At 47.8% G+C, this 12,089-nt stretch overlaps 1 protein-coding gene across 1 annotated transcript in view; it reads left to right on the forward strand.

The window, feature by feature from the left end:
* PPP1R16B (protein phosphatase 1 regulatory subunit 16B) overlaps nucleotides 1–12,089 on the forward strand; it is a 109,854-nt gene that overhangs the window by 20,653 nt on the left and 77,112 nt on the right. The window contains exon 2 of the mRNA XM_043883368.1: nucleotides 8,716–9,066. Coding sequence (XP_043739303.1) covers nucleotides 8,817–9,066 — 250 coding nt within the window. The 5' untranslated portion in view covers nucleotides 8,716–8,816. The remainder of the gene's footprint in view (nucleotides 1–8,715; nucleotides 9,067–12,089) is intronic.

Raw genomic sequence — 12,089 nt, forward strand, 5'->3', positions numbered from 1 at the left:
TGGGCAGCAAATATACATGATAGAGTCTTCCTCCTAACAGAGATGATCTCTGTGCCAGGCTGGGAGTGGGGCTCACTGGACCAGTCCCTCCTCCAACCCAATATGGACCTTCTCCCAGCAGCCTCATGAGTGGCCACTGGAGTTCTTGGTGGCAGGGACCCCAGCATCACACCATGGCTGGACTTTGTTGAATTGCTGGTGTTGAGACAGTTTTTCCTCATTCCAGGCTGATCCTACTTCTTCTTCTTCTTTTTGCTGTGTCACTCCCCATATGGGATCTCTAGGTCCCCAACCAGGGATTGAACCTGTACCTCCTGCAGTAGAAGCATGGAGTCTTAACCACTAGACTTTTAGCGAAGTTCCAGGGTGATCCTTCTTCACTTTGCCTATGATCACAACTCTGCTGTCTAGAGAACAATGCTAATCCTTTCACTCATGGCTTTTATTAAGGCTGGTCCTATACTCCCAGTGTGGTCCAGCCAATTCAGATAGAGGTCATCTGGGCTATTATCTCAATGCTGGACATGATTCTCTTCCTGAAAGCTCAAGGTGCTTTAGTTGATCCAGCACTCTGTTCTTGCTGAACTTGTGGTTTTTGAGTCCTGCCATCTTGCCCTCTCCTCCAGTTCAGTTCAGTCGCTCAGTCATGTCCGACTCTTTGTGATCCCATGGACTGCAGCACTCCAGGCCTCCCTGTCCATCACCAACTCCTGGAGTTTACTGAAACTCATGTCCATTGAGATGGTGATGCCATCCCACCACTCCTCCTCCAAGGTCTTGCCAAATCTGGTTGTAGTAAATGGACTTCAGAGTACAGTGACAGATAGAAGGCCAAGCCCAGGACCACCACTCAGAGGTCTGAATGAAGGAGCACAGCTAGGAGAGGCAGAGTTAAGGAACAGATCCTTGGAGACCCGAGTCCTACAACAGATTTTTAAATCAGAATGTCTGTCTAGGATGACTGTGTCTGAAATCTAGAAGGTTCATGACAGCAGGAGTAGAACAGAGAGTTTACAAAATCCCATGAGAGGGGAGGACAAGGCTAGTAATTTCTTTCTTTTTTTTTTTTTAAGGCTAGTAATTTCTAATTCAGATATTTGGAGCACCAAGGGCCCCATAAGTCTGTTTGCTCATGCGTAAAGCATCTTTATACTGGGGGGGTGGGGTGGGGGTGGGGGTGGGCAGGAAAGAGGAAATGACGGTATTATTCAAAGAAGTGTGTTGTGGGAGGGCGGGGGTGTGTATCCTTTAGGAGCGAAAGTGGGTCCCAAGTGAGCTCGGAGGAGGGAAAGCCTTTGCAGTGTTTTGTTTTCCTTTTCCCCTCGTGCTCAGTGCTACAGGAAGCCCGAGGCGCAAGCACTCACGGCCTTCCTCCAGGGTGCTGCCAATATTGTGTGGAGAAGAATAGCTGAAGAACAAGGAAAAAAAAAATTAACGTTTTCTTCTAACAGCGTGAACTTTGAGACACCGTCTGACTCATGTTTTAAAGTCTCTTCAATTTGAATTCACCTTCCTTCGTGTTGTTTTTCTCAAGGCACTAGGCTCGGGTCCAAAGATGTGTCAGGCAGCCGCTACCCTGGGCTGGAGGCGTCACAAAGCCTGGGTCCCACCTCAGGGGGTGGATTGCTGTGGGAATTTGGTGTTGACCTTCCCCAGCCCTTCTTCAAGGCCAGCCCTCATCTTGGGCCAGAAGACCATAAATGGCCCTTTAAGGGGAAGTGGAGGTGTCTGGTGATACAGCCCAGCAAGAGACCACTCGTCCTGCTTCAGGCAACATCGCCTCCTGGGGCTCCCATTCGTGTATCCCTAAAAGTAGCATTAGTATCTGTTAGGGTACTTTTTGGCTACAAGTATCAAAATTCAATTCAATTGGCTTAAATAATAACAGGGATAAAGTCCAGAGGTCCCTAAATTAAAGGACTCTGTTTCTCTCCTCTGACTCCCCCAAGTATTGGCTTTATCCAAAGGCCGGTGAATGGCACGGCCAGGGGCGAGATGACTTACAACACAACTGGGGTTCACGTTTCCAGTTCATGGGCAGTGAGAAGAGAGAGCTTCTGATTGGTCCAGCTTAGGTCATGTGCCTACCCCTGGCCAATCACTCTGGCTGGGCTTAAACCATCGCTCTTGGGCTGTGGCCAATCAGGGCCCAGCACGGAGTGATACTGGGGGAACTACAGAAACCACTACCGAACCGAGTCTTTCGATGGGCTCATGGCTTTCTTCCTCTTGTTTTTTCAGAGACGTATCATCCCCCAAACAGCATTTCTGTAATAGCCTTCTTTTCACTTTGGAGGAGGGGAGGGGCTCTGTCATGCACCCCCACCTGGCCCGCAATTCCCCTACAGGCTTCCTCGCATTTGCCCCCAAGGCTCAGCTCTCTGGAGCGCAGCCCTTGCTTCTCTACATTGCTGTTTACCAACAGGTATTAAGTTCAGCTTTGTCAGACAGCAACTGGAGGCTGAATCGAGGCTCATTCTAGTTGTCTGCTCTGGCCTCACTGAGAGTGAACGGCCTTGCCCTCAGACCTGGGACTGCCCATACCAGGGCTGTTTTGGCTCATCCACCCAGACCTCACACAGCTATTGGTTGGAATAATTAAGTACCCTACCCTGTTTCCCCCTTGCTTCTGATTTCTCTTCTCAAAGCGCACACACTTCCTGGATGACCGCACCCGACCTGGCCTCTGCGGACCCCTTTCCCTACCCGCCTCTCCAGCGCATTTGGTTGTCTTGCGTCCCCCATGTGCCCCGTTCTCTGCAAGATGGTCCATCTGGGTGCTCCCGCAACACTCTGGGCTCAGTGTCTCCATGGAGCTGGTTTTCCTTCAAATGAGCTCCTCCTCGAGGATCCCCTTTAAGTGTTGAGAATTGCTGGAATTCCCTGGCAGTCCAGTGATTAGGGCTCCATGCTTCCGCTGCTGGGGACCCAGGTTTGATCCCTGGTAGGGGAACTAAAATCCTGCATGCTGGGAATTGCAGCTGAAAATTAAATAAGAACTCCCCTACTCTTAGAGAAAGAGTTGAGGCCATTACTTCTGCGTCCTGGCAGTTTGGGCTGTGTCCCCATCACCAACCAGGGCTATCTTTGGAAATATGGGCAGATACACTGGGTCACACAAGGGGGCCAGTCCACAGCTCATAGGAGCCAGTACTTCTGCGGGCTGCCCCAGCGCCCAGACCAGCGCCTGCCTTGGGGGCTGCCTGGCTCCTGTGTTAGCAGCCCTGATGGCAATTCTTTAATTAGACCAAGCAGGGTTTTCTTGGACGGGGGTGGGAGGAGGTGTGTGGGTCTATTGGGGGAAACTAGGTCACCTGAAAACCAGCAGTCAAGAGGGAGCTGTCCTGGAGCCCCAGCTCCAGGGAACCCAGAGGGGCGAGCCAGCTGGGGGCTGACAGAGCAAAGTCAGAGAAATGTGCCCTGGCCCCCTTTCTCGGCCCTTGGGAGGCACTGTCCTCAGCTTTCTCCAGGGGGCTGGGCAACTGCCCTTAATTCCTTTACTCAAGCAGACTGTCCCAGCCAGGGAAGGCACAGCAGTGAGTGTCTCCTGTCTGCAAGGGGTGCGCCACCCTGGGGCTCAAGGAAGGAGCACTATACTGGGAGTTGGGATCAGGATTCAAGTTACTGCTCAGTCTTTGTATTCTGTGAATGTGTCCTCCACTCCCTTGTACATCTGTTTTGTCATCCATCCAGTGGGCAGGGACCGCCCCTGTTTTTTCCCTTGCTGTATCCCTAGCTGTCTGGCACGTGACAGATGTTCAATGAATATTTGTCAGCTGAAATAATGAGCTCTTAAGAGGGCTTCTTTTGTCAGATTGTTGTCATTGAGGATCAGTGGCCAGGTGAGGGATTCCCAAACATCAATCACAATTTTTGCCAGCATTAAATGCCATCATTCTTTAATTTTTCTTTGCTACTACCTTGCAGGATTTCCAAGGGAAATAAAGAAGATTTATTTAAAAAGGAAATTTTACATCACCACCATAAATAAACAGTAACTGTGAAACCAGATCCGCAGGGGAAAAAAATCATTGTCATTACATTCTGTTGTAAATACTATCACTTGTCCAAGGCTATAAGCCCGAGGCTGACTTTCTTTTTGTTTATAAGGGAAATTGCAATGGTTATAAAAATGTTAAAGATCTATTAGCACCCAACTGATAACTTTCTTCTGAAGAAAAAATTGATAGATTATTAAAAAAAAAAGTGAAAAGGAGGTAACTTGCTGTCTTTGAGTCCATGTTTTATTAAGTCTTGTCCTGAACTTTCTTGTAAATTCCCTTGGAATGGGTTCTCTTTCTATACTTAGGGAAACACCTGGCTGGGACAATGGCTGGGGAGGTTCTTAGAAAAGGATTAAAGGCTTTAATAGAGTGATTGATGTGACTATTCCTATCTTCAGTCTTAGCATGTTTTTCAGTTCAGTTTGGTCACTCAGTCGTGTCTGACTCTTTGCAACCCCATGAACCACAGGATGCCAGGCCTCCCTGTCCATCACCAACTCCTGGAGTCCACCCAAACCCATGTCCATTGAGTTGGTGATGCCATCCAACCATCTCATCCTCTGTTGTCCCCTTCTCCTCCTATCCTCAATCTTTCCCAGCATCAGGGTCTTTTTAAATGAGTCAGCTCTTCGCATCAGGTGGCCAAAGTATTGAGGTTTCAACATCAACATCAGTCCTTCCAATGAACACCTAGGACTGATGTCCTTCAGGATGGCCTGGTTGGATCTCCTTGCGGTCCAAGGGACTCTCAAGAGTCTTCTCCAACACCACAATTCAAAAACATCAATTCTTCGGCGCTCAGCTTTCTTTATAGTCCAACTCACACATCCATACATGACCACTGGAAAAACCATAGCCTTGACTAGATGGACCTTTGTGGACAAAGTAATGTCTCTGCTTTTTAATATGCTGTCTAGGTTGGTCATAACTTTCCTTCCAAGGAGTAAGCGTCTTTTAATTTCATGGCTGCAGTCACCATCCGCAGTGATTTTGGAGCCCAGAAAAATAAAGTCAGCCACTGTTTCCACTATTTCCCCATAACTTTTTCACTCTCCTCTTTCACTTTCATCAAGAGGCTCTTTAGTTCATCTTTACTTTCTGCCATAAGGGTGGTGTCATCTGCATATCTGAGGTTATTGATATTTCTCCTGGCAATCTTGATTCCAGCTTGTGCTTCCTCCAGCCCAGAATTTCTCATGATGTACTCTGCATATAAGTTAAATAAGCAGGGTGACAATATACAGCCTTGACGTACTCCTTTTCCTATTTGGAACCAGTCTGTTGTTCCATGTAGTTCTAACTGTTGCTTCCTGACTTGCATACAGGTTTCTCAAGAGTCAGGTCAGGTGGTCTGGTATTCCCATCTCTTTCAGAATTTTCCACAGTTTATTGCATGTTTTGTCACTTCCCAATTAGTAGGTGATCAGTGAATACTCAATAATGAATAAATGGGTAACCATCTGTGTACAAACTCTTACGGCTGACAGAAGATGTACAGAATACTTAGGCTGATCTGACGTCAGTGGAAATTTTATTCTCCAGTGAGTGATGGAGAATTTGCCACCTCCAGAGACAGCCACTGGAGCATAAGCCCTTGTTCAGTTGCTTGTTGGACAGCTCTGGAGGCCAGGTGCCTGTTTTTGGGTGCACACCACCACTCCTCTGTACGTTGATCCTGGTCTTTATTGAGGAGACTCACAGACTGTCTTCTCTTTCTTGTGTATATTGAACCTGTGGATATTTCACCTAAGGCAGGGCTTGCAAACTGAAATGATCATAGGAGCTAATGGTGGTGGTGGTGGTGGTGGTTTAGTCACTAAGTCGTGTCCAACTCTTGTGACCCCATGGACTGTAGTCTGCTGTCCATGGTATTTCCCAGTCAAGAATATTGGAATGGGTTGCAATTTCCTATTCCAGGATATCTTCCTGACCTAGGGATCGAACCCATGTCCCTTGTGTCTCCCGCATTAGTGGGCAGATTCTTTATCACCGGGCCACCAGGTAGGTCCTATAGGAGCTAGCAAGTGATGCCACTTAGAGAAGAAGGTCAGATGGGCGTAATGGGAGGTAGTGGGCACTATGGAAAATGAGATGTGCCCCATCTAAATTAGGGCAGTCCTACTCAGTTCCAGCTGATCGTTGCCATGTGAACTCGGTGTGGCCAGCCACTGAGATGTTCTAAGAAAGGCTGAAAATCTGATTTTGGATATCAAGTCTTCAAGTTTTAAATATTAGCAGTGAATGACAATACCATAAAATACAGCGTGGACCCCAAATCAACCAAGCAAACAAACATGATGTGGACCATGGGGGACTTTCTGGCTATCTGGCCTTGAACCACAAGTTACTCACTGCTTCCTCCAAGACTTCTATTCCCTTGGGCTGGGCAGCCCCATCCACTTCTGGCCATGTTTTTATTTTATTTTTTAATATTTATTTGTTTGGCTGCATCGGGTCCTAGTTGTGGCGCACAGGATCTTCATCGCATCATGTGGGATCTTTTGCTGCTGCGCATGCGTTCTCTAGTTGTAGCACATGGGATCCGGAGCACTTAGGCTCCAGTAGTAGCATTGAACAGGCTTAGTCACTCCACAGAATGTAGGGTCTTACTTCTTAGACCAGGGATTGAACCCACATCCCCTGCATTGCAAGGTGGATTCTTAACCACTGGACCACCAGGGAAGTCCCTCAAGCCAGGTTTGTGTGTGTTGGCTCCCAGAATTCCCTTCATGGTGTTCAACCCCTCTACATGCCTTTGAACATGGGGAAGCTCCTTCTCACCTCGTGTCTGCCCTCCTCAGCGAGTAAACTCCTACTCATTCCTTGGAGATTCAAATCAATTGCCTCCTACTTTGGAGAGCCTTTCCTGATAACCCCAGCCAGAACAGCTCATCCATTTTCTTTCTTTCTTTTTTTTTTTTTACATTTGAATAGAAAATTTATTATTTTCATTTTCCAAGTGTTTTCTTTTTCTATCAGGGAAAAAAAAAGAAATCTTAAGGACAGTTGTCACTTGCTGCCAAATTGAGGGTAGTCTTTCTCCGGTGGTTTAGTCGATAAGTCATGTCTGACTCTTGCAACCCCATGGACTGTAGCCTGCCATGCTCCTCTGTCCATGGGATTCTCCAGGCAAGAATACTGGAGTGGGTTGCCATTTCCTTCTCCAGAGCTCATCCATTTTCTAGCTGTGTGGTATTCGGTAGGGTAATTAGTTTCTCTGTGCCTCAATTTCCTTATCTGAAATGGGGATCAGAATAGTACCTGGTCTCATTAGGTCATCAGAAGGATCAGGTTAATTTACAGGTAGATGACACCATGACAGACCAGTAGACGTGGTGTTTCTTAGAAGGCAGAGCTGATTCTTGATCCGTCTCTGAACCAGGACTCATCACAGGGCAGGTTTCATTGTTTGATTCCTTGAGGAAGTGGGGAAAAGTAAATAGGTGGTCCGTTAGCTCCTAGTGAGTTCCTGCCATCATGATGATACAGCATGGTTGTGAATTCAACTCATCTGAGCTCCTTACTTTTAAAAAGGAGTATCTATCTAAGTGGCTGAAAAACCGAGCATGCCAAGTTCTGGCAGAGAAACTGGATCACTCATAGATGGCTGGAGGGAATGAAAAATGGTACAGCCACTCTGGAAAGCAGTTTGACAGTTTCTTATAAAACTAAACATGTAATTACTGTACAACCCAGCAACTGTACTCTTGGGCATTTACTCCAGAGAAATGAAAACTCATGTTCACACAAAAACCTGTGCGTGAATGTATTAGCCCCGGGCTGGAGACAACTTAGACGTTCTTCAATGAATGAATGAATAAGCAAACTGGGCCACATCCATAAAGTGGGGGTTGTTGTCGTTCAGTCATGTCCAACTCTTTGTGGCCCAGCGGACTGTAGCCCGCCAGGCTCATCTGTCCGTGGGATTCTCCAGGCAAGAATACTGGAGTGGGTTGCCATGCCCTCCTCCAGGGGATCTTCCCGACCCAGGGCTTGAACCTGCATCTCTTAGATCTCCTGCTTTGGCAGGCAGGTTCCTTACCAAAAGCACTACTGGGGAGCATCAGGTCTTAGTCACAGCATGGGTGATCTTCATCGCCACACTTGAGCTTCTCTTCAGTTGCCTCACGTAGGCTTAGTTGCCCTGTGGCATGCGGGATCTTAGTCCTCCAACCAGGGATCAAACCTGCGTACCCTGCATTGGAAGGTGGATTCTTAACCACTGGACTCTTCAGAATAAGGTTCCCAAAGAGCTTATGTTTCTGTAGGTTATATCTGTCAATATTTACTAAGTTATAAATTAATACAGAGACATTTAAAATACAGTACTTGCTCCTTTAAAAATAACAATAAACCCCTTCCATGTTATAACAATAAACTCCTGTATGTGTTATAACAATAGAACAACCTTATATGAAATTATAATATGACCACCAAAAGTAAGGATTATTGTATGACTGTGATGGAGGTGTTAACTAACAGTGGTAATCATATTGCAATATATAAGTATGTCAAATCAACATGGTTGTACAGTTGAAATTTACACAGTTATAGGTCAATTATATCTCAATTAAAAAGAAATAAAAGAAGGAAGGAAGACAATAAAATAGGGGGGCAAAGCGTTTGGAAGGTGGGACTGGGTGACCTCATCAGATCGGAGTTCTGAGCTGTGACGCATGTCCATCTGTGTCTCTCCCGCTCCCCGCCACAGGCCCCAGCATGCCGCCCCAGCCCCGTAGGAGCCCGCATGCTGCCCCGGCCCCCGGCACGCCGCGCTAGCCCCCAGCCAGGGCGCAGGGAGGCGCGGAGGCCATGGCCAGCCACGTGGACCTGCTGACTGAACTGCAGCTGCTGGAGAAGGTGCCCACGTTGGAGCGGTTGCGCGCCGCCCAGAAGCGCCGGGCCCAGCAGCTGAAGAAGTGGGCGCAGTATGAGCAGGACCTCCAGCATCGCAAGCGCAAGCATGAGCGGAAGCGCAGCACGGGCGGCCGGCGAAAGAAGGTGTCCTTCGAGGCCAGCGTGGCCCTTCTGGAGGCCTCGCTTAGGAACGACGCTGAGGAAGGTAGGCCACTCCTGGGCCTGGTTGGTGGGTGGCTGCCTGGGCCTCTTGGATTCTGGGTTCTGTGCCGTGGAGGGGAGAGCAGGGTGGGTCTGGCCCTCCTCGCCCACCTTTGGGCAGCCCCAGGCATCTTAGGAGGTGGATGGTAGGAAAGGTGCTGGAATCTGAGACTTTTTTTTTTTTAAGACAAGAATGCCAGCCTTTGGCTAATATAGACTTACTTTCCTTCCCTCCCACTAATATTGACTGCCAACCTGCGTCTTGTATATTACAATTCCAGATACAGTGGTGAACCCATTGGATTTGGTTTCTCCCCTCTAGGAGCTCAGTACTCAGAGGACCCTCCATTTCCTAAGCCCCTCCTCTGTGCCCCGGAACTGGTCCCTTTTACTGGGTCTTCACCGCAGAGGTAGATGGGTTAGACAGGTGGAAAACAGCATGAGTAGACTCTGAGGTTAGATGACCTGGGTCTCAAACTGGTTTTGTCAGTTATTCCCTGGGTGACCCTGGCAAGTAGGCAAGTCTCTTCAGCTCCTTGTACCTTAGTGTCTGCCTCTGTAAAATGGGGCTAATAATAGCACCCACCTCCAGGGCTTGCTCTGAGCATTAAAGCAGAGAATACCTGTAAGTTCTTGACATGGTCCCTCATACTGTGTGAGTGATTAGTATGCTTTATTTTATTATATTATTACTATGTTTTATTATATACATTTATATAAAATTATGATTATATAAAAGTATATTTATATAGTGTCCAGAAAGTCTAGAAACAGACAGATGTACACAGTGTTGTCTGGGACATTTCCAGTCTGTAAAGCAGATGAATAAATAAATATGAACACATACATATATTCATATAATCTGTTTCCAGATTTTATGGATACCCTGTACTTGTTATGTTTTATTTAATTATGTTATTGTTATTATATATCCTATGATCCAGATATCATAATACCCAAGAGGCAGGTATAATAATACCCATTTTACCGATGGGGAAACTGAGACCAGTGAGGTTCAGAAACTTGAGCAAGGGAGGAGAGCTGGGATCAGACCTCCCAGGATCCAGGCTCTTGTCCCTGGATGATCAAACCTTGTGGGTTTGCTCCCCATTGTAAGAGTGAACAGAGCATCTGTGGTTTGGCCGAGGCCCTCTTCTCTGAGCATCCTCTGAGAGCTCACGCCTGCTCTCTGCAGCTGAGATGTGTCCACGCATCCTGTGTTGCCTTTGGTAGGTGCTGGTGCCTCCCTGTATGTGAATCCCTTCTGCCTGTCATTGGAGGGACCCAGCCGTGTTTCTTGGGTCCCTCTGGTCTCCTGCCTTCCCACATCCTCCAGACACTTGGTGCTAAAGCAGCCAATGAAAGAGCGGAGGGGTGGAGGCACTTACCACACTGGTGGGTATTAGGGCTTATGTTCGTTGCTCCTTAGGTTCTAGAACCCTCTGAGAAGCACAGATCCCTTTCTGGCCTGGTTATAGAGCACCCTGGGACTGCGCAGAGAGGCGTCCCCAGAACCCCTCAGCTGTAAACAGTGCAGCCAGAACCTGGGGTGAGCAGCCCCCGTGCGAGAGGCCTGAAGTCTCAGGCTTGGGGGACGCCACCCTGCGGGGCTCCTTCCTACGTGTCATTTACCGGGTGACTCGTCAGGTCCCTCCCACTCAGTGGGCGGTACGTCATGATGTGTGATTTTGTCGTGGGCGGCAGTGCATCAGCCCTCCTTTCACACTTGTCTTCCATTGCCTTCTCCCCTGAGCCCCGTTTCCCTTCGCGGAAGGGGCTTTTCAGAGGTTCTGTGAGCTGACAATGGGCTGCTGCCAGCGTCCAAGCACCGTTTCCCACCCCACCCTGGTGTACGCCCACCCCTACAGGTTAGAAAGAGAGCTGGCCTTGGGTCCAAGGTTCAGAGGCCCCTCTGTCCTTCGGTCCTGTATGTGACCTTGAAGAGCTTGTTTCACCTCCCTGGGTTCAGTTTCTTAATCTATAAAAGGGGTTTTGAGTACTTGCCCTCAAGGGAGTGTAGCAAGAATTAGACAAGATCCCAGATGTTACAGCTCTTTGAAAAGGGACCCTGAACCCTGAACCAGTAGGGTGATCATTTTAACACATTTTCCCCACTGTGTGTGTGTGTGTGTGTTAAACAGACTTTAGTGTTTTTAAGAACACAAATTCATGCTTCTTGTAAAAATCAAACAACATAGAGATATAAAAGTCCTTTCCTTCCTCCCTCCCTCCTTTTCTTCCTTCCACAATTGATGTATTTCCTTCCACGATTGATGTATTTCCTTCCAGGCATTTTTCTCATTTACCTATGTGTTTGTAAACTTGATGAACTATAGAACTAGTCAACTTACTTTTGTTTTTTATGTAACTGGTACACACTAGATACATTATTCTCTAGGGTTTTTTTTTTTTTTTTCCCACTCAGTAACATATCTTGGAGTTGTTTTCATGCCAGTACAATGGAGTAATATATCTGCATTCTTTTTAACTGCTTCATAGTATTCCGCGGTATGGATTTACCAGTATTTTTAGCTAGTTTCTTTTTGTTGGCACATAAGTTTTTTTCAGTAGTTTTACTTTTGCCACAGTGAATGTTTTGTGCACACATGCAAATGTTTATCTGGATATTAAATTTGAATGAGAAGAGTGCTAGATCCTCCCCCCCGCCCCAGGCTGGTCCCCTGGCTCTGGGCAGAGCCAAGTGAGGGTGTAGGGCCAGAGTACTGTGCCCTGTGGCCTCGCTTTTGGGGTGCATTGAGAGGTGTCCCTGGGGACCACAGGTGTCTGGGTTTTAAGTGGGGTGTGGAAGCTGCTAGCAGGCATTCTCACCAGACTGTGCTCAACTTTCTGGCAGCACATCCGAGCCCAGTGCTCCCAGCTGACTGGGATAGCTTCTGTGTGCTGGTGGGGCTGCCGGTGGGGCGGCTGTTGGGGCATTAGCTCCCAGTGGGATGGGAGTGTGGGGTGGCATGTGGGGTGGCAGCTCCCCCGCTCCCTTGAGCTTGCAGCAGGGGTTGAGTCAACCTC

Source organism: Cervus elaphus, chromosome 23, assembly GCF_910594005.1.
Source record: "Cervus elaphus chromosome 23, mCerEla1.1, whole genome shotgun sequence".
Taxonomy (NCBI): Eukaryota; Metazoa; Chordata; class Mammalia; order Artiodactyla; family Cervidae; genus Cervus; species Cervus elaphus.